Raw genomic sequence first — 26,907 nt, forward strand, 5'->3', positions numbered from 1 at the left:
AGGGGTGGCCACATACACGGACAAATTGTTCAAGTTTCGCAATAACCGGTGGGAAGACATCCTGAGTGACGAGGTCAATGTGGCCCGGGGTGTGGCCAGCCTGTTTGCAGGACGCTCTGTGGCCTGTGTGGACAGGAAGGTGAGTGCAGGGGCACATGGGGCCTGGGAAGAAGTGGAAGCATACAGTGATGTGGCTGTAGGAGAGGAGCCACCAGGTAGATGTCCTGTGACAGACTGGCGACAGAGCTGCCTCACCAAGGCTGCACACTGTGGTGGGCTCCCACAGGGTCTTGCACAAAGCAGGTACTAAATACTAACAACCAAGACTTGCAGGGTGAGTTCGGATGTACCTTTCACATCCTTCCTCCCCTGGGGCCCTTCCAGCCACCTGTGAAGAAGCAGCCTGGTGTCATCATTGCATCCATCAGACACTTGTGGGGACTGAGCCCCAACTTGTAGCAGTGACTTAACATGGGGACTCAAAAGACATTGATGGCACAGCTAGGATATGATGCAAAACCTTCTAGCTCTAACTCTTGTGCTCTTTCGTTCATTGATTCATTCAACCAACATGTATCAAGTGCCTCCTGCGAGCCAGGCTTGGTGCCCTGGGGCCCCCTAGAAATACACATGGAACTGATGAAGGCACCACAGAGGGGCTCAGAGGTAGGCAAGTGCGGGGCTGCCCACATGTGCAGGCACTTTAGCAAATCGATAGCTGCATCAGCACCCTCTGCCCTGCTAGTGCCCCCTACCCAGAGGCACCCATCCCAAAATGAATGGGGAACTCTGGCTGAGCTGGGAGGGCAGGAGCAGCTGCAACCATCTGCCCCATGTAGGGAGCAGCGCCCGCCCGAGCTTGGGTCCCAGCAGATCTAGCCAGAGCTGGAGGCTCGCTGTGCAGGTGATTTATCCCTCCTGTCACCTGCTCCCCTGCCACCCACCTCCTTGGCTTTATAAACAGCCACACTGAATAGGGACCCAGCTGCTGCCCTGCTTCCATGGGAGCATCTCTGGCCCCTGTTCTAGGGCAGGGGCAAGAGGTTGGGCTCACTTTGGATGGAGATGGCACCGAGGGGATTGGGGATTCAGCGTGAATCTTCACAGCAGGGGCCTCCAGGCCTTGGGAGAAGGCAGGTGCCAGGTATAAATATTTATTTCTTAACAAGCTGGTGCTGAGAGGAGAAGCCAAGCTGGGCTGTGAAACTGCATTTAGCCCTGACCTGAATCTGTGCCACCTGGACTCCTGCCTGGTGGGAGGGGATGGAAAGGCGACCCTGTGAATAGCCCCAGAGAATGGGAAGGGGCAAAGGGGTGCCAGGCTTGGCCACAGCTGGAGCCTCCTGCCCTGCTCCTCCTGGCTTCCTGTCTCCCTGGGTCAGGACAAAGGCTTCCCACACTAGCTAAAGCACAAAACTTCTCTGAGAAGCGGTGGGAAGGGCGTGAAGGTTAATCGTGAGGAGATGCACTCTTTGTCCTAACAAGGTCATCTGCACACCCACACAATTAACCACAGGACAAAGGCTCCGTGCGAAATGAAAAGGAAAAAAAAGCACCCTGGCACCAAAGCAGGGTGCTACCTCTCAGCCTCCCAAGCCAGAGCCCGGCAGGCAGCGTGGACCTGGGAGGAGCTGCTGCTGGACTCCAGTCACCACCCTGGCCATCCTAGGGCCTGGAAAATGTGAGGGAGAGGTCAAGGCCAGTGTGGAAGCCGAGAGAGAGGAATGGGATGTGGTGTAGGAAAACAGGAGTAATGGGCACCATGGTAAGAGCAGCTCGTGCTTATTGGACTGGACTTACTGCTTGCCCTGTCCTGTGCTGAGTGATTGACAGCCCGCATGGCAGGAGTCCTTATAAGAAACCTATGTTGTAGAGGCTCTCTTTATACCATTTCACAGATACAGAAACTAAGGCTTCGAGCAGTTAAACAGCTTGACATTGGTCACATGGTAAGGGGCAGGCAAAGCCAGGAATTGAGCCCCGCTTGCCCCAAAATGCCACAGACACCTTTATACACTCTGCTACCCATCTCTGGGTGAAATGATCAGACTCCTGTTTCTAACCACAGGCTGTATTACAGCATTCACCCCAATCGTCCCCTCTTAGCCCCACAACCCCTATCAAGGGGCATCTGGTCTACCTAGCTGGTCAGTGGATCTCAAGGTGTCATCTCCAGACCAGGAGCATCAGCATTGTTAGAAATGGAAATTCTCAGGTCCCACTCCACTCCATCTTCCAGACTTGACAGAATAGGAAATGGGGGACAGGGCCCAGCATCCTGGGTTCCTCCATCCCTGCAGGCAATTCTGATGCAGGCTGAAATTTGAGAGCCATGGACCCCGCCACACCACAAGTGGTTCCCTTCCCCTCCCTTTGCACTCCTTCATTCTCTACCCAAACCTGGAACACCTGAGCTCCTGTTCTTTATCTTCAGCTGCCTCCTCACTCACCCACCTTTCCAGACTCAGCTCAAAGCCGATCTCTTACAAGAAGCGTTCCCTGGTCGATAATGATTATGCCTCATGTTTATATAGCATTTTTATCTTTTCAAAGACATTTCACATACGTTGTCTCATTTCATCTTCTCAACAACCCTGCCAGGAAGCAGGGGGAATATGATCCTCATTTAGCATGTGCAGAGATGCAACCTGCAGATGGGGAGGGATGTGCCCAGGGATGTGGGCCAGTTGGAGGGCAGAGGCTGGACCCAGGCTAATTGCCCTAGATCAGTGCTTCTCCAAGTGGGTTTCTAGACCAGCAGCATTCCCTTCACCTGGGAACTTGTTAGAAATGCACATTCTCAGGGCCCACTCCAGACCTCTTAATCAGAAACCGTAATGATAGGGCCCCCAAGTGATTCTGATGTAGGCTAAAGCACAGAAAAATCTCCAGAAATATTCTCCTTCCCCATGGAATCATCCCACCCTCTTGGAATTATTATGGTTAAGTTTATATGTGAATTTCTTCAATCTTCTACAGCTATAACACATCTCTGTTTATCTGCTTTATCACTCCAATAAATTGAAATAAGAAATTAGGTATAACTGAAATTTATAAATCTCCTAATTTCTAGCAAAGTGCATCTCAGTCCATTTGGGCTTAATTGCCCATTTGTTGATGAGCTTGCTAACAGCTGGTGGGGTTAGGAATGGTTCGTAATAGTTGCACTTTCCCATTTGGCCTCCTTCATCCACTCTTCATCCATCCATCCCACACACGAAGCTCCAGCCATGGGTGAGAACCTTTTAAAGTTCTCCCTTAATCAAGGAGGCATGTTTTAGCCAGGTGCGATGGCACACATCTGCACTCCCAGCGACTCAGGAGGCGGAGGCAGGAGGAGTCCCAAGTTCAAGGCTAGCCTGGGCAACTTAGCAAGACCTTGCCTCAAGATAAAAAATTAAAGTGCTGGAGATGTAGCTCAGGGTTCAATCACCAGTAGCACAAAAATAAATAAATAAATAAAAATAAAAATAAAGAAAGGAAGAAAAAAAAAAGGCATGTTTTGAAGCAGTGTTTCTCAAACTCCAGTTTCTCCTAGGACTGGTGGGATTTTGTTACAAGGCCGATTCTGATTGAGCAGGCCTGGGAGGGGCTGAGATTCTGTATTTCTAACATGGCCCCAGATAGCACCAATGCTGTGGTCCAAGGACCACTTTGAGTAGCAAGATAGGTAAAACATAGATTTCCCAGGAACTGGGTAGAGACTCAGGTAACCCACACTGGTGTGGGCAGAGGGGCGGCAGAGTCCTTGGGGAGCAGCCTCACCACCTCACCAGAGTCCTCACTTGACACTTGACACCCTGTGTTTCACAGTCCAGTAGTTTTGAACCAACACCTGTGTTATCCCTGCATATACCATTCTTTCTCATCTCTGCCTAGAAGATTCTTTCTCCTCCACTTCACCTGACCGAGAGTCCACTTAGGAAACCTCTTCTGCACTTCCCATGGTGAGGAGCTTCTATGTTAGCAGCACTGTTTTTGTGCCCCCAAGAAGTCCTGCACAGAATCTGCCACACACTTGTGTGCTTATTGATGCCTCTGTGTCCCCCAGAGACCCCAAGCTCCTTCCCTGTCCTCACCCATCCATCACACAGATCAAAGTGGCTCTTGATCAGCTTCTGCAAAGAAAATGGTCCGTAAGAACACGTGAGGTCAGTGACCAGACAGTGGAACAAGGGTTCTCATGATGCTGTTGTATAAGAAGTAGAAGCAAGTAAAGAGGTTGACAGCCCAATCCGATTGCCTCAAGCACAACATTTTTCTCTTGTGTCCTTTTTCATGTCTTGCCTTTCAAACTAGACTTGATGCTACCTAAGGACAGGGGCTTTTCACACAGTACATTTTTGTAGAGCACCTTGCACATAATTGAAGCTCAAGAAATATTTGCCAGAGGGGAAGTAATAGAAAAGTATAAAAGGAAAACTAGAAAAACTGATTCAGAAGTTGTGTGGCTCTCCTGGGAAGAAGGGAGCATCCGCTGAAGAAATAATGCCATTATAATAACAGGGAGAAAAGAATCTTTTATCAGCAATGCTTTGGACTACAGAAGAGAATGGCGACAGCAAGAGGAGCTGGTGCCCAGGGCTTCTCTTGGATGCCAAGGGAGAAAAAAATTGAGACAGTATTATAAAGGCAGAAGCAATCAAATATTTCTTTCTGGTAATACGGGGAGAAGGAGATGGAAGAGGGAAGGAAGACCCCCACAAATTTGTACCCTCTCCTGCTACCAAAATAGAAGAATGAAGAGGCATAGGGAGGGAAGGAGGAGAGGGAGAGGGCTCTGGAATTTGCTTGTCATCCTGGCTGGAGTGGGCTTGAATGGGAGAGAGAGAGACTGAGAATAATGGGAATTGGTAGATCAATCAATCAGCAAATATTTATTGAGCAGCTACCCTGGCTGGCAGCTGGAGAGAGCTCAGCTGGAGGGAGGCACATTAGAAAATTGTCTATAAAAAGGTGGTTGTGGGGGAGAGGGAGGGATGTGTTCTTCTGGAACAGGATAGAAGGAGAAGCAGGGCTGCTTTGTTGTCCGCCTAGGGAGGCGTCACTCAAACAGCAGCCTGTGTGAAAGGCCCCCTGGGGAGGTAGTGCGTACAACCTGCAGGGCCTTAGCTGTAGCCCTGGGGAGAGGAACCCAACCCAGACAGGAGCTCTGGTCCTGGGGAGGGGGTGATTTCTGGGGACAGCTGGGATGGGCCTCCTCACTCACCTCCTTCCCTTCTTCCTCAGGGCTCTGGACGCTACTCTATCTACATCGCCAATTATGCCTATGGTAACGTGGGGCCTGACGCCCTCATTGAAATGGACCCCGAAGCCAGCGACCTCTCCCGGGGCATTCTGGCACTCAGAGATGTGGCTGCTGAGGCTGGGGTCAGCAAATACACAGGTATGCAGAGGGACACGGAGGCTGCGAGCAGAGGGGCAGGGCTGGGGTCCAGGCCCTGAAAAGTTGAGTCTAATCCATCAGAGACCACAAGGACAGGGTAAGCTCATGTCCCTGTGGAGGGGAGGATGAAGGCTTTATTCTACTCCACGATGCACAAGAGGTTCTTCCAATAATGTCTCTCCAAGGGTGGATGTGACATCTAGCAGGTGTGAGCTTCGGGGGACCAGTGGGGACACCAGGCATAAGAATTTGCCAGAAAGTGGGGTGAGACCACCCCCACATGATCCTCTCCCTGGAACCTTGTGCCCCATTCCCAGCAGTGACCCCAGTGACGGGTGAGCGGGTTCTGTAGGAGAAAAGGGACCCATCACAAAAGCCAAGATTTAAAGCATTCTTTATTGCCAAATAGCAGATGAAATTATTTACTTGCACATAAGCGGCCAGGAATTGAGTGCTAAATCCCTAAGCTTCAGCTGGGTCCCGTCTTGGATAACTGAGCTCAAAGAATTGTGTTCTTGTTCCAGAACCTCTCCAGCACTTTTTCTGAAGGCACGCTCCCCCCTCATCTTTCTGGATGGGGGACCTATTGTCAGAGTCTCTGACAGGGAGATCTTTCGAGGGAAGGCTGTTTTTCTAATTCCAGCACGGCTGCTGACTAAACTCTGATAATCTGCCAATAGACTGCTGATGGCAGAGCAATCCAGTTCCTGTTTTGGGTGCCAAACATCTAGAAGCCAGGGCTGTAACAACACTCCTCACAGGAGCCTTACTCACACCTGTCCCGAACTTCGGGTGTAGGAATTCTCATTGGTTGACCTTCTCCATTTACCCACCCCAACATGTGCTACAGAGACTTCCAAAGCCACGGTCAGCCCAAATCCCAATCCTGAGGCCAGACGGATACTTGAGGATTCATTTGAACCATCCCCCTGCCTCCAGACACATGGCTGGTGGCATAATCTCAAAGTCCTACCCAGAAAAGGTTGTCCCTGCCTCCCCAGAGTTTATTATGCCCTTCTCTAGCCAACTTTCCACCCTGGTGAAAGGCGGAGATTAATGTTGACCTGTCTGGCAAAGTTTGTGGGGACAAATGACTAGACAATAAAATAGTTTACACAGCTCAAGCCCCATCAAAGTGCCTAAGAGCTCGGCGCGTGAATGTACCGCGGAAAGGCTGAGTGTCAGTAATAAACCACGTTTCCCTGGGAAAAGGAATAAACATGCAGGCGCTTCAGCCGAGATTGGTACCGTCAATTTTTCTGAGTACGTCCCAGTTCTGTGCACTGGGCTGGCTTGGCAATTAAGTGCCTTGATCTTGCAGGAGAAGGGGGTGGGCTGGGGGGGTGGAGTACTTGAGAATGATGAGATGGAAGGGAGGTAAGGACTGGGAGAGAGTGTTGTACACAGAATGGAAGAATTCAGGAGGTTTGAGCATGAAGGGGCATTGTTCATGCTGGCTGGGCTGGCAGGGAACCCGGGGCAGGGGGGCCGGGCGGAGACAGCTGAGGAGCAGGAATGGGATGGAAGCATCAGCCAACTGTGCCTGGCTGTGCAGGAAGGATGGAGCAGCCCAAGGAAGGGACCGCAGCTTCTGTGGAAGCATGGAGGAGGCTAGGGCAGCTGGCGTGCCCAGAGGACACATCAGAGCAGCTCTGCAGACTTCCAGAAGCCATTTGGCTGACAAGAACCTATTTGGCCCACCAAGTTACTATTCTGTCTGCCCGCCTTCCCCAGCCCACCCTTTTCCTGCCCGCCAAGCCCCCCAACACTACCCTACAGCCCCCCTTGTCACTCAGCTAATGACACATGGACATCTGGCTGGAAAAGTAGCCCCCAGTGCCCCCTGGAGCCCCAGGAATGCACCCCAAATGTAAGGGCCACCATGCTGAGCCAGCCTGATGACTGAGACTCTGGGCAGGTGGCCAGTGCTCAGCACCGGTCTGTGCCAGGGGGTCTGGAAAGACGGGAGGGAAGCGAGCAGGGAAAAGCAGGGCCTGAGCAGGCTGGGAGAGAAGCAGGCTTGGCCAGATGTGCACTCAGGGAGCTAGGTCTCTGCTCTGCCGGCAGGCCACACAACATAGAATGTCTGTGATCTAGGAGAACCTTCCATTTTCCAAGGGAAGAAACAGGTTCATAGATAAGGGACTCGCCCAAGGTTACATAGGAGATTTGTAGAAAACTAGCACTTAGAACCCCAGTTCTTGATGCCTAACCTGTCGGAACCAGCTGACCTTTCTGATGACCGCCAGCTTGAGAATTCTCCTCCAGACTTGTGAAGGGGAAAGCCCCGCACGCTCTGGGAATGCAACCAAAACATCGGTGCTCAGACCCCAGGTTGTGGGGCTGAAGGGGCTGCCTGACTGGGGGTACTCAAGGCAGCAGGGGGAGGCCCGGCCACTGCAGTGGCTGGCGGGGCAATGGCGCTGCCCGTGCACCAGCTGTCGGACTCTGCGGGAGGGGGAGGGGAGGCCTCCTCTCCAGACTCTATTGATTCTGGCGGCCACCACTGCTCTGCTGGGTCACAGTGCCATCTAGTGGCCATAATGACCACTCTCAGGGGACTCAAGGGCCCCTGGAGAGTCACTGTCCCCTGAAAATCGCAAGCCCCAACTTCTCCAACTGCTGAGGCTTCCTGGAGCCAGAACAGTGCTGGAAGCCACCCTGCATGAGAATTCTGAGAACTGGGTCCACCGCAGCAGAGAGCCTGGCATGGAACAGAGGAGGGGGAAGGCGGGAACCAAGTCGCTTGCACTGCCTCTGCCACCCAGTGACCTTGGGCATGTCCCTCAGCCTCTCTGAGCACCTTGAATGAGCCAGATAGCCCAACAGCTCAGAGGACGGGTCTGCTGCAGGCTGCCACGTGCCAATCTCGCCCCGCCATGCCCTCGGGTCCAGGCAGCGGTGGACAGACAGGAATCTTCCCAGTGACAGCGCTCTCACTTTCACAATGTGGGTGCTGGAAAATGAGAGGCAGTCAACGTGGGGCACTCCTGGCACACTGCCTGGCACACGGGCAGTACAGCTGTGTGTAACAAATACCCACACATGCTTCTCTCCTGGGGCCCTGACAGTGACACCAGGGCCCTCTGCTGGGCATCTCCTGGCCACAGGGAGCCCTGCACCGTAGGCACTGGAGACACCAAAGGGAAGAAGGCCCACCCCGGCCCTGGAGGCATTCTGTCTGTATCCCCTGCCTGACCTCCAGCCCGGGTCACACCAGTGGTGTCTTCATGCCCCTTCCTACCTATGGGAATCCAGCTTTCTTCCCTCCTTCCCACTGGACCTTCTCCCCCAGGCCTCACTCCCTCCCCGGGAGCCCTGCATTTTGGCCGCACCCTTTGAGGGAGCATCTGCCCAGGCTGCAAGGTGATGATTAAAGAAGCCTTAAAAGAAATTTGGAAAGAAAATGAAGGTGGATTTATGATGTCGGGTGGGGAGTTTTGCCGTTGGCTGGGAGCAGTGTGGAACAAGCAGAGGGCAGATCTGATTTATAGGAAGTCATTATTAGAGGAGACAGAGAGGCCTGAAGCCCAGCTGGGGCCTTCTGGCAGATCCCCATCAGCAGCACAACCTGGGGCCGCAGCGTGGGGGGCCAAGGAGCCCCCCAGTTTCCCAGGCCAGCAGCAGCCTTTCAACAGGAGCACAACCAAGTCTGACAGCCAGGCCCAGGTGGGGCTGGAGTGACAGGCTCCTCAGCAGGGGCCAGGACCTATGGGGAGTGCAGCCCAGACCTGCCAAGGGTCCCAAAGTCCAGGATACACAGGGACCATTTCCCTGGGGTGTCAGATGCATTCGAAGATTGTCAGGAAAAGGATGTCATTTTTCTTTTAAAACAAACATAGATGTGTTGTAGAATAGAAATGTTATTTCTGTATGCATTTTTCTCAGCTAACACAAGAGATTTTAAAGAAATGTCAAGCCCATGGCTGGTCACTGTGGGCTACACCCCCAACACGCCAGTACAAGTCGCTCCCTGTTGGGAGAGACTTCAGCAGAAATGTTCGAGAAGCAGGCTGGGGAGAAAGCATGTGTTGAATTGTGACCCCACTGCACAGTGGCTGCAACTGCTTCTCCAGGAGCCTGTTTCCTCATCTAGAAAGTGGTACTGGGGGTCGGGGACTGGGAAGATGATGGTCAAAAGAAGACACGTTTTAAGACGGGAGGAATAGGTTCCAGAGGGACACCTCACAACGTGGTGACTACAGTTAATAGCAATGCATTGTAGTCTTGCAGATGGCCAAGAGGATAGATTTTAAGTGTTCTCACCACAAGAAATGACAGGTATGCGGTGCTGCACATGTTAACCAGCTCGACCGATCCATTTCACGATGTATACATTCTTCCAAGCATGATATACATGATAAGTATATAAATTTTTGTTTCTCAATTAGAAAGAAAGTGGTGGAGATGAAACACATCTCAGGGTGTGCAGAGACAAATGTACTTGTGCATGACACCTGGCACACAGGACAGAGCCATTGGCACCAGAGGGATTCTTCCTGCCACTCCTGTGCTGGCTCCTCACCTCAACCTGCTCATTCCAGCCTCCTTGCTGGTGGGGGATGGGCACAGTCAAGAGGGACCCCTCTCTCTTGCACTGTCAAGTGGCCAAGGTTTGGAAATGTACCATCCAGGGAAAAATCCTGCAGAGCCAGGGCAGGAATGGGAGGGCCAGAGCACCTTTGTCTAGCACCTTCCACACCCATGCGACCGCACAGCCTGACCCTGCCCAGCATCTGAAGACCCACTGAGGCCAACACAGCACCCACACAGGCTAACTTTGCTTTCAAATCTCCCAGAAAATTTGAGATGGGAAACCATCCTCGCCCTACTCTTTTACAATATTTTGTGTATTCTCAGCAGCAGGTAGACTTTGGTATCCACCACAACCCTATTTCTATCAAGATTTCCGCAGACCAATACCATGGGCCCAAGTCTCGTGGCTGATGGGCCTCATGTCAGCGCCTCCACAGGGATAGAGAGTGCGGGAAGCAGCTTCCAAAGTGCTTGTCCCCCTGCATTCATTGAAAGGAAGACTGGAGGGAGACTCAGAGGTCTTCTCTTTCCCCCACCCACACAGGACAGGGGACTGGGGCCTGGAGAACAGGCTTCCCAAGTTCCTGAAGCCAGAGAGACAGAGGCCAGGCAAGAACCTTGAGGCCTTTCCCTAGTACCAAGAACCCCCAGGCTGCTTCATCCCTGTGCCCCAGTCCACCACCTTTCCCTTCCTCGCCTGCCCGCCGCCCCATCCTCCCAGAGCCAGCCCAGATGCAGCCTGAGACAAAGATCACCTGCCCCTGAGCCCCACTTGAGTCTGCATTATCAAAGTTTCAGGGTTCAGAAGTCTAGGGGTGCAGTTTGTGAGGACAATCAAGGCTGCCCTGGGGGCTTGGGTGGGATGTGCAGATCATCAAGGGAGGGCTGCAGAGTGGCAAGAGGAAGTAGGGGCCACATAGGGCACTTCCTCCAGCCCAACCTGGTGGGCAGAGTGAGCAGAATTCCTAGGGAGGGCTGGGCAAGGAGGAACATTCAAAGCCCACCAGCACAACAAGGAGGCTTTTGAAACTTGAAAGTGCTGGGGAAAAATAAAGTGCTATTATTCACCCAGCAGGTGGTAAATAGTTCCAACTAATGACTATGTGGCACCTGACATTTTCTAAGGTAACTTCCAAACATCATCTCACTTAATATTTATGACAGCCCTGAGAAGGAGCTGTTATTATTGCCAGTCTTATGTCATAGGAAAGAAAACAGAAGCCCAGAAAGGTTAAGTGATGTGCCCAAGGTCACACAGCTCCAACTCGGACTTCCTGATCCCCAGTCCTGTGGTCTGGCCCTCCACCAGTACCGGCCTCTCCAGTCCCACCCGCTCTTCATCCCTGAGAGAATGTGCTGGCTTCAAATATAAAAGAAGTAGTTGATATAAAGTGGAGTCAGCTCCTTGTTAGAATATCGTTGTTGAAGGTTAAATGAAGATGTTCCAAACTGCCCTCTGGAAGACCCAGATAGTATGTGCCAAAACTCAGAAAGAAGAGGAAAAGACGGGCATGACAGAGGAAGAGGAGGAGAGAGGTCCTGGTGGAAGACACTTGCTGATAGCTTTGTCTTCAACCTGGCAGGAGGAGGAATGCAGGCTGCACCCACGATAGGTGCATTTTGTTGGTTTGGAGAGGACTTACATGTCCCTTTGGAAGTAGAAGTTCCTCTGTGACATCAATGAGGGATACAGACACCTGGCTGACCCTGCCTGGGAGTCCAGTTTGGACCCCATCCTAAGGCCGCTGGAGCTGGTGCCCAAGAGGCTGGTTCCCCAACTGTCTGTCGACTCACCTGCTCCCCAACTGTGCGGCCAACTTGCCAAGAAGGAGTTGTGGGTAACATCTCTGTTATGGTCCGGTTGCCATGGCAATAAATTGCCGCTAATTAGTAGTGTGGTTACCATGGCAATTTTCTAGTAATTACAGGTTACAAATGGAGCAAGGCTTCAACCCAACCCAATTAGTTAATTAGAAAGATTTAGAAATTTGTCCAAAAGGGAAATAACCTGCTTTGTAGAAAATGAAGGGAATGTGTCACAGCTTGGGAGCCAGAGTCAGAGAGGAAATTGGAGGATGCCCGAGCGGGGAAGAAGGATGGAGTTGCATGGCCGCGTGTCCTGAGTCCCACTTGGGATTTCCGGGGGACCTGACTAGACCGAGGATTTCTCACGGAAGCCAGCTCCTGGGCTGAGCCTGGCAGGACCAGGGCAGGGATGGCTGCCAGCAGCCACTTAGCAGCTCCTCTTTTACTGGGCAGAGGCGGTGCCCAGATTGAGGCTTAGCACCCTTCCTGCTAGAAAGAACTCAGGAAGCTGCCCTGCCCCACCCCGCTGTGTCTTGGTAGATGCTTCCCAGGAACAAGGGGAATGTAGTGGCCCCACTTCCACCAGAGCTAATCAGACTATGGGAGCTCAGAAGGCAAAGGCCCAGAGGTGTGACAAGTAGTTCCACCAGGAGAGCAGTAAGAGAGACGGTGCCCTTCACCCCACGCTGCCTCCCTGGCCCCCAGCGCCTGCCCTGATGGTTGGGCTTCATCTGCACAGATGAGAAGGGCCCTGTGATTTCCCCCAGGGCATCTCTCAGTATGGAAGTTGCCGAGGAGCCCAAAGAGCCCCCTTCTCAAATTAGCAGTCGCTTTGGGGAAACCCTGGCTGGAGGGATGGGGAGAGAGCAGGGCCTGACCCACAGTCACACAGTTCTCATTAATTTTTTTAAAAAATCACGTTCTGGAGTGCTTCCAACCATTCTTATCACTAGTGGTCAGTGTATTATCTCATGGTCAGTATAACGTTATATTATAAAACTTTATGTCTCAAACTTGAATGTGCACATGAACCATTCATGGGTCTTGTTAGGTTACAGGTCCTGAGTCCAGGGGGGCCTGAGATTCTGCATTCCTAACAAGCTCTCCATGCCATTCTTGCAGCTGGCCTGCAGGTCTGACTCTGAGCAGCAAGGCCGTAGGGACCATAAGCTCTTTCATACACCGCAACCCATTTTTTTCTTCACTGACATCAAAAAATTGTATATATTTATCACACACAGCATCATGTTTTGAAATGTGTATATGTTGCCAAATAGCTGACTTGAGCTAATTAACAAGTGTTACTTCACATACTTAGCACTTGTTTGTGGTGAGGTCACTTAAATTCACTCTCTTAGCAAGTTCAAGCATTTGGTGCGTTGTTACTAACTGTAGTCGCCATGATGTACAATAGCTCTCACAAACTTACTCCTCCTGTTTAACTATAGTTTTGTGCCCTTTGGTCAATGTCACATCTTTCCCAGCTGTCCACTTCACCCAGCCCCTGGTAACACCTTTCTACTCTCTGCGTCTATCAATTCAGTGTTTAGATTCCACATTTGAGCCATCCCATATGGTATGTGTCTCTGTGTGCCTGGCTTAGTTCACTTAACATGGTGTCCTCCAGGTTCTTCCGTGCTGCCACAAACGACAGGATTTTTTTTTCTGTAATATTTCATTGTGTAGCTACACCTCGCATTCCTCATCATTTCATCTATTGATGGGCACTTAGGTTGATCCTTTATCTTGGCTATTGAGAATAGTGCCGAATTGAACATGGTGCAGCAGATGCCTCTTCAACATACTGATTTCATTTCCTTTGGATGTATACCCTACTCAGTAGTGGGATCACTGGATCATATGGCAGTTCTGTTTTTAAGTTTTTGAGGACCCTCCATACTGTTTTCCATAATGACCATACTATTTACATTCCCATGGAGAGTATGCAAACATACAAGGGTTCCTTTTTCTCCAAGTCCCCAAGGATGCTTGTAATCTTTCATCTTTTTGATATCCTAATCTCATCTCACTTGATCCTCTCAAAAACCCTGAAGAAGAAAAGACAGGTCAGATTATCCTCATCCCACAGATGAGGAAACCGAGGCTCAAATGATACTTTAAATTGCCCAAGATCACTAGAATCAATGTCCTTTTCTGGTTGAGCTATTTCTGCATGGAGGTTCCAATTTGGGGGCCACGCCTAAGGAAAGTCTGCCTAGTACAGCTATCATCTCCTGGGAGGAGTTGGGGTTTGGCAAGCTAAGGCTTTATTTGAAACCTCCTGGTGAGGGGTGGTTCACTCAGGACATATTGAGGTTGGACATGGGTAACTCAAATTTAATCTTGGAGATTTCAAATTCTAATGTAGAGCAGGCTTGATGTCTTTCTCTTTAAATTTGTGTGTGCGCACACACACACACACGTTCTTTGTTGCATTTTTCTCTCTCAAACTACAGAAGCAATTCTTATTGAGACCAACCCAAATAGAAACAGAAAAGGCCAACTGCCATCTCTCCTTCCCTCCCCCAGTCCTACCCCACCAAGGCAGACGACTGAATGAATGTGACCTCCCTAACTTTCCTCCAAACTCAAACAGGCTTGCACAAACATGTACATTCAATACGTATCTTCCTATTGTTTTAATAAAAGTAAGATCACAAATATCATTACTTGGCAAGTTGCTCTTTCTGTTAACAATACATCACGGGCACTCCTCCAAGTCAATACATATGGATCTACACGGTCTTTCTAGTAGCTACAGAACGAGCCACCATATGGAAGCACCATATATTCAGCCGGTTTGCTATCGATGAACATGACTGCTCACTACATCAGACAAAGCAAAAGAAGCATCCTTGTATCTAGAGCTGGCACCTACAGCTGCTACTACAGCACAGCCTATTTCTGTAGGTTCTTAAAGCAGGAACGCAGAGTGGGAGTGGGGGGCTATCGGGACCTGTGCCTTGGCAAAAATGGCACGGATAGAGCTGGGTTTAAGGTGACTGTGGTGCACCTGCTTCTCATGGAAGGGGAGGAAAGGAGCTGGAGCCTTGGTGCCTGGAATCATCCCTCCCGTACAGGCGGTTCACTGGAGCTCCTCCCTGGCCTCGTCCTCAGTGCCATCGGATCTGTGGAACCGCGAGCCCAGGCTTGGCTCAGGGAAGGGTCCAGAAGGTCAGGCTCCCTCAGGGCTCTTCTGAGGCACCTCCATTGCACTTTCTCACAGGCCTCAGAGGCAACCCATCCTCCAGGCGGGCCTGGGGCTTTTCTTCTACTGCTCATTGTGGGTCCACGTCCTCTCCTAGGGGGCCGGGGTGTCAGCGTGGGCCCCATCCTCAGCAGCAGCGCCTCGGACATCTTCTGTGACAATGAGAACGGGCCCAACTTCCTCTTCCACAACCAGGGCAACGGCACCTTCGTGGACGCTGCGGCCAGTGCTGGTGAGTGGATGCCCATGTCCCTGACCTCCCTAGGCCCCGGGGACTCGAGGCTGCCCTGCCCCAGCAGCACAGTCCCCACGGGCCTCAGGAAGACCAGAACAAGTCATCACAGCCCCATACATGGAACCTCCAATTCCACAGCTCCCTGGCTCGGGCCACAGGGCATTTGCTGCTGGAGAGAGGGAGTCTGGGACTCCTGACCATTGTCATCTCCAACAGTTGGCATTGGCCTATGATCCTCTGAGTCTGGCTTGTGTCTCCCAGCATCAGTTTCTCCTCCAAGCCACCTCTTCCCATCTTGGCCCAATCCCCCACTTAGCTTAAACATTCAGCTCAACCCAATAACCATTTCTAGAACATTTGCTAAGTACCAGGCTAGGATCTGGGCATGCTGACCTGAGTAAAACTAAGCCCACTCCGCATATTGAAATGGCACTAATAGGTATATAATAAGAGGCAGGATGAAATCCACACAACATGGTACCCAGAGCTCCCAGCTCTGCTACCCTTTCCCACTTTGCAACTCTCTGTCAACCTCAGGGCCTTTGCATCTGCTGTTCCCTCTGCCGGACTGCTCTACCCATTCTTTCTCTGCCAAACTTTCTTCAACACTCAACTTGAATATCACTTCTGTGAAGCATTTTCTGACTTCCTCTGTGCCACCTGGCAGAGACTGGCTCTTCTGCTCTGTGTCCCCCCCCCCCCCCCCCCCCCGCCTGCACGTACCTCTCATCCCAGTTTTTACATTGCCATCACAATTGGTCTGTGAGCTCTACAAGGCCCAAGTCACTGTTCTGTTCATTCTTGACACAATGGTCACCTGGTCAATTTTGCTAAATGACAGAATGGACACTTTAGCAAGTGCCTTTCAACCCTTTCCCCCTACCCATTTCTTCCCCACCTTGCCAATGGATGAAAGGTTTGATTTCACCTTCTTGGGGGCACAGGGAAAAGACCTGTAGGGATCTAGACCCATAGGTCAGGGGTCCATCTGGTAGTGCCCCAGAGCACCCAGTGCCTGGCCTGTGCTGATCCAGGATCCATTCCCTCTGAATTGAGAGTATCTATTCCCTTGGTTTCCTGCTTGGGGGTCTCCAGAATGGCTACCCTCCCCAGCCATTCGCCTGTCTGCCCCCAGGTCTTATCTTGCATGTTCTCTTTCCTTGGCAAAGCCCAAGGGGAGCAGCTCCCTGGCGCCCCCACCTTCACCCATCCTGGTGCTGTCCTCCGGCAGCAGATGTTCTCACTGCTGAGAACTTGAGGTGCAGCCAGGGCTGGTGGAGAAGCCCAGAGGATCCGATAAGGTGTCGCAGAGATGGAAGCAGAGGTGAGCGGATGAGGGGGAGTGGAGGAGGAGCCCAGCAGGAGGAGAGAGGCGAGGTGCGAGGCCCGTAATTGAAAGTCAGAATGATTGCAGGGGCTTAACAAGACATGTCAAGAGGGCATTCATCACCCAAACAGATGCTGCCGAGAAATGCAGCCTGGCACCGATTAGTCCCGTGAAAGGGAACCAGCTCCTTGTCAAGGTGCCTCACAGATAGGAGAGAAATGGGCCGACGCAGAAGGCCACCGACACTCCGCTGGGGAGTTTTGCTGAGAATTAATGGGGTATTAATCCCAGGGACGGAGGCTGTCCCCGGGCTCTGCAAATCCTCTTCCTCAAGCCTGGGCCTCGCCGCCTCCTCCCCGGCCCCCCACACCTGGTCCTTCCCTCCCCCAGGAGCGCTCCCACCTCGGGTTCCCAGGGCTCCCACCTTCTCCTGGCTCCCACCCTCGGGGTCTCCCTGCTGGCTGCTGGGCCCTGTGCTCTCTGACTGCCACCCCTATGATATTGCCCTGCTGCCCACCGTCCTGAGGGCCTGTGGACTCCAGCCATCTCCACTGAGAGAGCCAGCTCCCGGGCTCTGCGCCTAGCCTACAGCAGGAGGCCAGGCCATCCCTCTGGGAAGAGCCGCCCTCACCATCCCCCAGGGTCATCTCATCAGGGGACAGTGTGAGCTGGTGGCACTGGACACCACTCCCCTTCCAGCCCTCCTAAGGCGTGCTGCGGGTTTCTGTGTCAGGGCTGCAGCGTCTCCTCTGCTGTCACCACCATCCCCAGTCTGCCTGCTGTCAAATTATTTATGTCTCTTCATTCATTCAGCAAGTGCTCAGTGAAAAGTCAGGCTACCTGCAGGCACCCAGACCATGTGTGCACACAGGTGAGCCAGGAGGGCAAGCCTGACCTCGTGGAGCGTCAGGCGCGGTGGCAAAACTGGACCCTCAAACAGTAAAAAACACAACGGAAGGCAGCGGCACCTGTGGTCAGCACCAGGACCGAAAGAAGAGGGGGCTGTTGAGGACGTTGGCAGGCGGCTGGGAGGGGCTGTTTTAGACGGGGTGGTCAGGGAAGGCCTCCCTGAGGAGGTGACCTTGTGGCTGAGAGCAGAAAAACGAGCAGCTAGGTACCCACAGCCTGGGGAGGCATTTGAGGGGGAGCAACCAGCTTGAGCAAAGGTCCAGAAGCTGGAAGGAGCCTGGTTGATCTGAGGGGTGGAAGGAGCATGGTGACTGGAGGTCAGGAAGCAGGAGGGTGGTACCAGAGAAAGACCAGTGAAGGTAGGCGGGCACCAGCAGGCCGGGCCACACCATCCCCCGGCAGGAACTCACTCGACCCAAGAGCACTGGGTTGCCCTTCAGTAAAAGAGTGACGTGACCTACTTAAGACTTCCCCGTGGCCATGTGGGGATGGCGGGGAAAGACCGGCCCACCAGAAGGTCTACCACGCTCCTTCCCCACACCCATGCTGTCCCAAACTGATCAGGTACAGGTGGCACGCTTGCTGGGCAAATGCAGCCTGAAGACAAGTCTCTGGTTCCCTTATGAGCAATGTTCCCTTGTAACCTCCTGCCCCACAGAGAACTTGTGAGACGCAGCGGTGTCTTCCTTTCTTCCTGGGAGGACAGGGACAGGAGGAGGGTCACCCTCCCTCATTGCTGGTGGAGAGTGCAAGGAGCACCCCCCGAAGCTCCTGCCTCTGTCCTCCCCAGGTGTGGATGACCCTCACCAGCACGGGCGAGGCGTTGCCCTGGCTGACTTCAACCGCGATGGCAAAGTGGACATTGTCTACGGCAATTGGAACGGTCCCCACCGCCTCTATCTGCAGATGAGCTCCCACGGGAAGGTCCGCTTTCGGGTAAGGGAGGGCTTCTGCCTCCACCACTGCCCGACAAGATACTGCAGAGTGGCCCAGCATGGTGTGTCTTAGGCGCTGTGGCCCTGCCTTGTGCCTCCAGCCAGGCTGAGAGAGCCCTGGGGCTGTCCAGAGCCTGGGGACGGGGTCACAAGAAGGCAACAGGCAGGGAATGATGGGCTCCAGTCTGGGCTCGGTGGAGACTGGGGCCCAGAGCAGAAAGCTGGATGGGCCATGGGGGAAGAGCAGCCTCCAGGGCAGCGGGGAACCACCACCAGGGGGACCTCGTTCTGTAGAGTAAGGCCACTGTTCCTGGGGGCTCCTGGACAATTGAGGTCCACACCCAAGGCAGAGTGGTGGGAGAGAGGGGGAGGTCAAGGCCGCAGGTGCCCAAGACTGCCTCAAGGACAGGCCATGGTGGGCAGGGGACAGCAAGCCCCTCCAGCAACCCTCCCTGGGCTGCCGTGGACTGTGATGCCAAGAATTCTTCCAAGGGGCTGTTTGGTGGCAGTGATGGAGGTGCCACCAACAGGATGAGCCTGAGTGTGGGGCTTTCTGGGGGAAGGTCACAAAAAGCCTGGAATCATAGAGGCTGACCTCGGGGAGCCAGGATTGTTCTGGAACTACCTAGGCCTTGCCAAAAACCCTCAGGAGAATGAGAAGGTCCCAGAGTTTGCCTGAGGCTTCATGTCCTAGGAAAGTCTATGTGACCAGGAGAGGACCCCACCTCAAGCCCCTGTCCCAGGGTCCCCGTCCTGCTGAGACTAGAGACCCAAGCTGTCGGGTGGGAGGAGGTCTGCCCTGGCCTCCAAGCCTTTGTTCCTGGGACACAGTGATTTCCATCTTTATTCAGCTTTTGTTCTAACCCAGCTTCTCACAGAGAGGATTTTGCCCTCCCTCCCCACCAGGACAGTGGACCCTGTCCAGGGACATTTTTGGTCGTCACAACTAGGGGAGGGGGTAGCACTAGCTTCTAGTGGTTCGAGCCAGCCATGCTGCCGAACCTCCCTGACACACAGGATCCCCTGCTCCACAAAGACTCGTCCGGCCCCAAATGTCAGCATGCTGAGGTTGAAGAACCTGTTAACCTTCTGAGGGCTCTGCAGAGCTCCCAGAGCAATAATGATAATGATAATAATGTCCATTTATCAAGTGCCCCCCGTGTGCCAGGAACTGTGCTAAGAGCTTTACATACATTATCTCAGAAGCTCAGACATCCAGTGGGGCAACCCCAAGAGGGCTATGAAGGTTTCCATGTTTATAGGATCGATAGAACAATAACGAGTTAGAGATCCTGAGGTCTTCTTGTTCCCCAGTGCTTCGGGCCCTGTTCAGCCCACCCTGATCAGCTGGCAGGCTGATCATCAACCTCATAACTGTGCTGAGGGGCAGCCTCCCTCCCTGGTCCCCCCAGAACAGGAAGCTCACCAGCTGATCCAGCCAGCTCCTTCCTGTGTCCAGCAGAGCAAGCCCTTCAGGAGGGGAAGCGCCAGGCCTAGGGGCAGAGGGGCCTCTCAGAGACCTAGGCTCCATCCTTCCCAGTCCTGTCCATGAGCATCCTGGGATTTGGATAGGCCCCTGAAGTCTTTAAGGGGCAACTCCACCTACAATAAGGATATTCTGCTCAGAAACAAAAGGTCATGGTGTACAGCTCTTCTATTTCAGAAGCAACCCCCCGCCCAAGACCCTTTGCCAGGCTCTCGCAAGACTTTGCCAACACTTGGGGGTCCTAGCTGAGGTATCCTGGGTCTGAGGTCTCCCTATGAGGTCAATGTCGCTAATACTGCAACTTCCTCAAAGCAGATGTCTCAAAACAAAAATTCCTTAAGGTTCCCCGGAAACCACATAAGGTGGTAGAGGCAAGAAAGTCACAGCTAAAGGCCACTCTCGCCTCCATAGAGCTGGTGGTAGGGGCGAGGCAGCCCAGGTTGCAAGCAATTTATCTTGTGCCCACTCTGTGTCAAGTGTTTGGCGTGCCATCCTTGTAGCCCAGGAAGCTCTCAGAAGCCCCAAGTTGCTAATGAAGAAAGTGAGATCTGAAGGGTTGTGTAACTTACCTAAGGTCACACAGCTAGTCAGTGATGGAACCTGCATTCAAACGTGGGAGTTTCCAGTGCCTTTCCAGCTCCCTAGGGAGGGTGGATGCCTAGTAAGCACAGCACCTGGAATCAGAAGCTCTGACTTCAGTTCTACTCACTAGCTGTGACTGTGGGCAATTCCCTCTCTAGGACTCAGTCACCTCACCTATAAAATGGGAACACTAAGGGCTGTGCTGCTGCTCAATGTACTGATGGTTAAGTGTGATCCCCACAAGGGAACAGCTAAGTGCTCATGGGTGTGGCTGTGGCTTTTTCCCTCCTTGTTCCCTACAAGCAGCCTGGGTTTATGTGGTCCTGAAGCCCATCGGCCCAGGTCCCTCGGCCAGGAGATGAGAGAGCAGGCATTGGGACTCTGGTCTCTGGGTCCGCACACACAGTACAGGGGAACAGGCCTCTTGCCCATTCCCACTCTTCCGTTCGCTGACCCACAGCCCTCTCTCCTCCAGGACATCGCCTCCCCCAAGTTCTCCATGCCCTCCCCTGTTCGCACTGTCATTGCTGCCGACTTCGACAATGACCAGGAGCTGGAGATCTTCTTCAACAACATCGCCTACCGCAGCTCTTCAGCCAACCGCCTCTTCCGGTATGGACTCCAGCCTAGGAGCTGCAGGGTGGAGGGAAGGTTCAGGAATCAGAGGGGAGGGCTCCCAGGGCCAGGGAGTCAGTGCCCAGGGGGAGAAGGAGAAATAGAAAAGATGAGAGGACAGGGACTGAGCAAGACGCTTCGTGTACAGAGGAAAAGCCCTGAACAAGACTCAGTCATCCTCTGTTGTCAGGAAATGGGTAGAGAGACATGGATCAGAGTGTGTCCCGGGTCAAGCAAGACAGACAGATTTATTTAACACAGACTTCCAAGAACCCATAACAGGACCGTGAGTATTTAAGCTTTCCAAAAGATGGATGGAGTGTTCCAACTAGATCTGACCACAGGATGTATCTTTCAAAGAAACTTCTCTTGGGACTGGTGCCCTGGGAAGCATTCTTCAGGAAACGCTGGAGGAGATGATTAACGATAGGGAAGGAACAGGGCGTTTCTGAAACAGAAAGAATCAGCCAGCCCCTGAACATCCTGTCTAGGGAGAAAGGGTTGAATTTCAGAGGTGACAATTCTGTGGGAGGGGTGGACAATATGGAGAACATTGGCTTCCGAATCACCCACGGAGCCTGTTTAGGGTTCAGAATCCCAGGGTCCACCCCGGATCTCCAGGTCAGAACCTGGACTTCTACAAGGGCAGCAGGTTCCAGGTGACTTTTCACACTGAAGTTTGGGAAAAGCTGCTGGAGACAACCCTCAGGACTTGTGGCCTGAGACGTTCCTGTGCCAGGCCTAAAGCATGCTAATGAAGCTCAGGACCAGAGAGGAGGGTGGGCCAAAGGCCTTGGAGCCAGGAAATGGGTCAGATCATCTACTTGCCCCCCCAGGTCCCTACCCCACTCTCAGAAGGGCCCAACTATTAATAAAAGGCAGGAGCTGTGACTAAGCATATTTTAAAATATAATTATTAACCAAGCATCAATCCTGACTATATGTAATCACCCCCCAAGGCACCAGATTTACTAATTAGGTGCCTTGCAAAAAGCTTATTCACAACTTCCAGATTAATTGCAGAAGATCAATTGCTTGTTAACAGAGACACTACTTTCCTTCTCTGGCTAATAAAGTGTCACTTGCCAGGGCCCCTAAGTACCAAGGAGGCCAGCACTCCCGTCCCTGTGGCCTAAGAACCCAGGCACCTCCCTGCCTGCTTTAAACCTCCCAGCCTCTCCTGTGGTAAAGCATAGGCTGGCCCAGGCCTGTCAGTGGACAGTCACCATGTGGACACCCTTTAGGGTAGTGTGTTTGCTTCCGTGAGGCAGCAGAAGCCACCTCCCTAGATGCACGGCTGGTCCCCAAGTCCCAGTGGCAGATGGCTGGGTCCTGAGCACACAGCTCAGGGGCTACAGCTGGGACTGCTGCTCAGCTGGCAGCTCAGGAAGTTTAACCCTGCCTGTCCCACGCTGTGCTGGCTTTTCACCTGTCACTGAGTGCAACATCATGGGCTTCTTGAGCCCAGTGCTATTCTGTAGCATGACCAAGCATGGGGAACCAAGGCCTTGTATGCTTGAGTCTACAAGTCCTTTAATGATATCTAGGGCAATGTGTCACCCAAAGCAGACCCAAACTCAAGAGAAAGGGACTATTAATAATCACCCCCAAGCCAATAAAGAAAATAGGCATGAACAGGGACTCTTTCAGGCCACCTGGAGTGAGATGGGGTCCCTCCACTTATGCTCACCTCAGATCTGTTCTGACTCCCCCCATATACTGGGGATCCCTGCACCCACCTCCAGCCCGCTCCTGTCTTAGCCTCAGCAGCATAGCAAGCTCTTGAAATGCAAATCTGAGCACATCCCTCTCCCACTACCCTTTCAAACTCTTCTCTGCTTTCAGATAAGGTCCCCAGCTCTCCATTCTCTACTGCTCCCTTTACACTAAGCACCAGACAATCTGGGCTCTTCTGGGCATGCGTCCTCCTGCTGCCCACACCCACCAGGGCCCATTCCCTTCTTCATCTGAGTGGCACATATCACCTAGTCACCACCATTCTAGTCTCGGCTGGGCTGCCCTTCCGCTGGGAAGCCTTCCCTGACTGGGGTAGCTGGCCCAGATCTCCACTTGGCATAGACCAAGCCCCATTCTCCCTGATGTGCACTATACTGTACCCTCAAGCCAATTCAGGCCCCAGCACAGGGAAGTTGATGCAATGTTTGTCCACTGAATGCATAAATGCCTGGGCTTCTCCTTAAGAATCTTTAACTTCGCTGTCACCTGAACCAAGAGGTGTCTCTGTCAAGCTATGGTCACAGAGACACAGAGACATAAATGGTCACAGAGACTGTGGGTGTCAGCAGGCTGAAGCATCACCCTCTAGCAGGTTGCACTCACCCAGGGACACTTACACACAAGTCTATGGAGCTACATTAATGTGCACGTGGACGAGCTCAACATAGATGCCCATGTGGACAGAGGACACCTCATGGGATCTGCACAACCCCACAGGCACAGCCACAGTTCTGCCAGCTGTCTCTCTGCCATCCAGCCACCATAGGCTTCAGGCAGGGGACCTGACCCCTTCCTGAAAATACCGGCCACGTCAGTTTCTTCTGTTGGCTCTTTGTGCTTTGGCAGACAACGTGTTAGGGAGAGGGATGCAGATTCTTCCTGCCCCTGCGGTCCCCACATTGCTCCACACAGCAAGGGCAGAGCACCCACGGCTGCGAGAATATAATGAGTGAGAAAAGTTAGAGTGGAAGGCTCACCGCCATCAGCAGCAGTCAGCTTAATGTGGCAACAGGGAAGGACTTTGACAGCAGACTTCCCAGAGGTAAATATGTATGACTGAGATTTGCAGTTCAAAACAGACAGAACCCCTGCAACCCAGAGGGACCCCTTTCCTCCTGTTTGCCCCTGAAATTTACTCTCACATCCCACAGACATGTGCTTGGAGCTTTCTAAGAACCAGGCACTGTGTTAGATGCTGCAGGAGATGCAGAGATGAATAATGCAGGGTTCCAGCCTGCAGAGCACTCACAGACCAGCCAGGGAGCTAAGATGCACTCACACAGAGCATAACACAGGCAGGAAGTGCCGAAGGCCAAGAAAGCGATAAGGCAGAGGAGGAGATGGTTTCCAGCAGGAGGATGGGGGAGAGCGTGCAGGAGGGAGCATCTGCATGAAGCCTGGACCCTGCTGGTATCCAGAACTAGGAAGTCCAGGGCCACTTGGAAGAGTGAGAAGGTCAGTTGAAGGTAGTTGTACCCCTGCCCTTCTCCATCCATCAACTGCCCTTCCCCAGGCTGTCTATAATTCATCCATTAGAGAAGGAAAAATCAATATTTGCCAACATAAATTAAAACCCAAGAAGGGAAGGGCCAGGGTGTAAGCAGGGTCTGTGATCAGAGAGTGGCTGTGTGGGCATCCAGGTGGCAGTCCATGCACATGGATCCTGGGGCTGCTCAGGGGGACAGGATGGAGCTAGTGGGTCTCTAGGTCCAGGGGGCCTCTGGGGCCTTACCATAACCAACCTGTCTCTCTCCTTCAGTGTCATCCGCAGGGAGCATGGAGACCCCCTCATCGAGGAGCTCAATCCTGGTGATGCCCTAGAGCCTGAGGGCCGGGGCACAGGTGAGGGCATCCAAAGGCTCTGGCTGTACCCCCCATCCTGGTTCTGCCCACTCCCTGGGGTGAGGGCAGGTAGAACCAGGCAACCAATCCCACGGCAGGGCTCCTCCCACTCCTGCCACTCTGAGGGCTGAAACCCAAGGGCAGGGACGAGAACAGAGAGGGAGGAGCCCTGGGGGACTGCCAGGCAGGAGGCAGAGTTGGGGACAGTCCCTCTTCCAATCCCAATACGCGGGCAGCAGGGTGGGATTCTATGGGTTTGTGAGAAGCAGCTCTCTGGCCATGCCTTGCAGGGTGAGGATGGGAGGACAGGAATGGGTCCCTTTTGCTCTGAGGCAGGGAATTCTGTGTCTGACCCCTCTTGGCACTCAACTTAGTGTCAAAGAGCACTAGACCAGATGTCCCAACACTCTATGGTCTTGGTAAAGCTGCTTTGGTTTCTGAGTCTTGCTTTCCACATCTATAAAATGGGGATCATCTTATTTGCACCCCCTTGCCTTTCTGTGTTGTAATAAGGACTAAAAGGCAACCATGTATGTTAATACTGATAAATTAACCCCCCAAATTTGCAAATATAAAGGCATATTATTCAAACCAAAACAGAAGGACCAGTGTGTGAGTAACATGTACCCACCTGCTCCTTGCCACATCCAGGGGAGGGAAGGGAAGTCCTGCACTGTGATTCCTATTCCAAGCTGGCCATTAGGCAGGGAAGGGATGACCCTGAAGCCCTATCCTCCTGCCCCAGAGCTGCCCCCTTTCTCTGCTGTACCTGGCTGGGTGCCTCTCTCCCCTGGGGGTCTGCTGGCCTAGGCCAGAGGTAAAATCGGCATTGCTTGCAGGGGGCGTGGTGACCGACTTTGATGGAGATGGCATGCTGGACCTCATCTTGTCCCACGGGGAGTCCATGGCTCAGCCACTGTCCGTCTTCCGAGGGAATCAGGTGTGCAAGGACCCCATGACCCATAGATCCCAGCCCTATGTGCTCCCCTAGATCCAGCGTGGATGAGGGCAGGGATGCCTGGGAGGGAAATGGAAATCCTGGGTCCTGGAGGAAGCAAATACACCCCCAGCTGCACAGTGAACCGCAGAAGGGTTGCCTCCTGGGAGAAGCCCTCGGCCTCTCCCCTTCTGCTCTCACTCTTCTGCCCAAAAGTGTTCTTCCTGAGCCTCTTGCTTTCCCCTCCTTCTCTTGCAGGGCCTCTTTCCTTCCAGCCTGTCTTTGTCTTATTCTCCTTCCTCGCCCGGCCTCCTCTTCCTCTCTCCTTCCTGTCTCTGCTTCTCATCCTTCCCATCAACCCTGGCCTCCCTGCTCTTCCCTCGTCCTTGCTGATGCCAGGTCTGCCCTTCCCCTTCCTGCAGGGCTTCAGCAACAACTGGCTGCGTGTGGTGCCGCGGACCCAGTTCGGGGCCTTCGCCAGGGGGGCCAAGGTTGTGCTCTACACCAAGAAGAGCGGCGCCCACCTGAGGATCATCGACGGGGGCTCCGGCTACCTGTGTGAAATGGAGCCCGTGGCACACTTCGGCCTGGGTGAGTCAGGGCCCAGTGTGGTACAGTGGGCGGGTCCTGCAGTATGCCACGGGATTCGGGAACTCACAGCGGAGCATTTTCAGGGTACCACTTCACTACAACAGCATGGTGGACTCCAGCTTCGGGAGACAAACCCTACTCCGCCATGAGCCTGGACTCAGGGAGGAGGGGGAGGAGGCTGCCTAGGATTCCATGGCCCTTGCTTTCAGGAGTCCCCACTCCAGGACCTCTGGAATCAGCTCAGAGTGCTTAATCCTCCATTTGTCTGAGGCGTAGCCTTGATCTTCATGTGTTGATCTTCATTAGATTTGTCCAGAGCAGCTATTCCCTTGGCCTCTTGGGAGCTGGTTCAGTCTTTAAGGTGCTGCACCAAAGCCTGATGTCTTCCCCCAATAGAGGCCTGGGAGCCCCGGGTTCTCAATGGGATCCAGGTGGCCTGATGGGGTAAAAGCTGGCTCTCAACTAGGAGGGGGGATGAAAAAAATCTGATCTTTTTATATCTATAAAAGGAGATGTGTGAGTGTGTGTGTGTGTGTGTGTGTGTGTGTGTACCAATCACACAAACATATGCAGTATACCTGTGGCATTACCAGACAACACTACACATCTATTTGACCAGCAAAAGTACAAAATAGCAATAATACCAAAGACTGGTGAGGATATGGGTAGCTCTGAGAGGTGGGAGAAACTGGCTGTGTCCCACATTGCTGTACAAATATAAACTAGTACAACTTCTGAGAATAGTTTGGTGGATTCTTTAAAAAAAAAAAAAAAA

General features: G+C 52.8%; 1 protein-coding gene and 1 long non-coding RNA gene across 8 annotated transcripts in view; one reads left to right on the forward strand and one right to left on the reverse strand.

The window, feature by feature from the left end:
- LOC306659912 overlaps positions 1 to 7,879 on the reverse strand; it is a 39,156-nt gene extending 31,277 nt beyond the window's left edge. The window contains exon 1 of one of the 2 annotated variants that reach the window (XR_013763482.1): positions 7,618 to 7,879. This is a non-coding gene — a long non-coding RNA (uncharacterized lncRNA). Of the gene's footprint in view, positions 1 to 7,599 lie in introns of both variants that reach the window. The other variant, XR_013763483.1, reaches the window with a different exon arrangement.
- Positions 1 to 26,907, forward strand: part of CRTAC1 (cartilage acidic protein 1) — a 135,274-nt gene that overhangs the window by 94,198 nt on the left and 14,169 nt on the right. For all 6 annotated transcript variants that reach the window (XM_079137837.1, XM_079137834.1, XM_079137833.1 and 3 more), the window contains exons 4-11: positions 3 to 139; positions 5,230 to 5,386; positions 15,034 to 15,168; positions 18,198 to 18,343; positions 20,886 to 21,022; positions 24,522 to 24,604; positions 25,444 to 25,544; positions 25,964 to 26,132. In XM_079137837.1, the coding sequence (XP_078993963.1) occupies positions 3 to 139; positions 5,230 to 5,386; positions 15,034 to 15,168; positions 18,198 to 18,343; positions 20,886 to 21,022; positions 24,522 to 24,604; positions 25,444 to 25,544; positions 25,964 to 26,132 (1,065 nt within the window). The remainder of the gene's footprint in view (positions 1 to 2; positions 140 to 5,229; positions 5,387 to 15,033; positions 15,169 to 18,197; positions 18,344 to 20,885; positions 21,023 to 24,521; positions 24,605 to 25,443; positions 25,545 to 25,963; positions 26,133 to 26,907) is intronic.

The sequence above is a fragment of the Sciurus vulgaris genome (assembly GCF_902686455.1).
Source record: "Sciurus vulgaris genome assembly, chromosome: 4".
Lineage (NCBI taxonomy): Eukaryota > Metazoa > Chordata > Mammalia > Rodentia > Sciuridae > Sciurus > Sciurus vulgaris.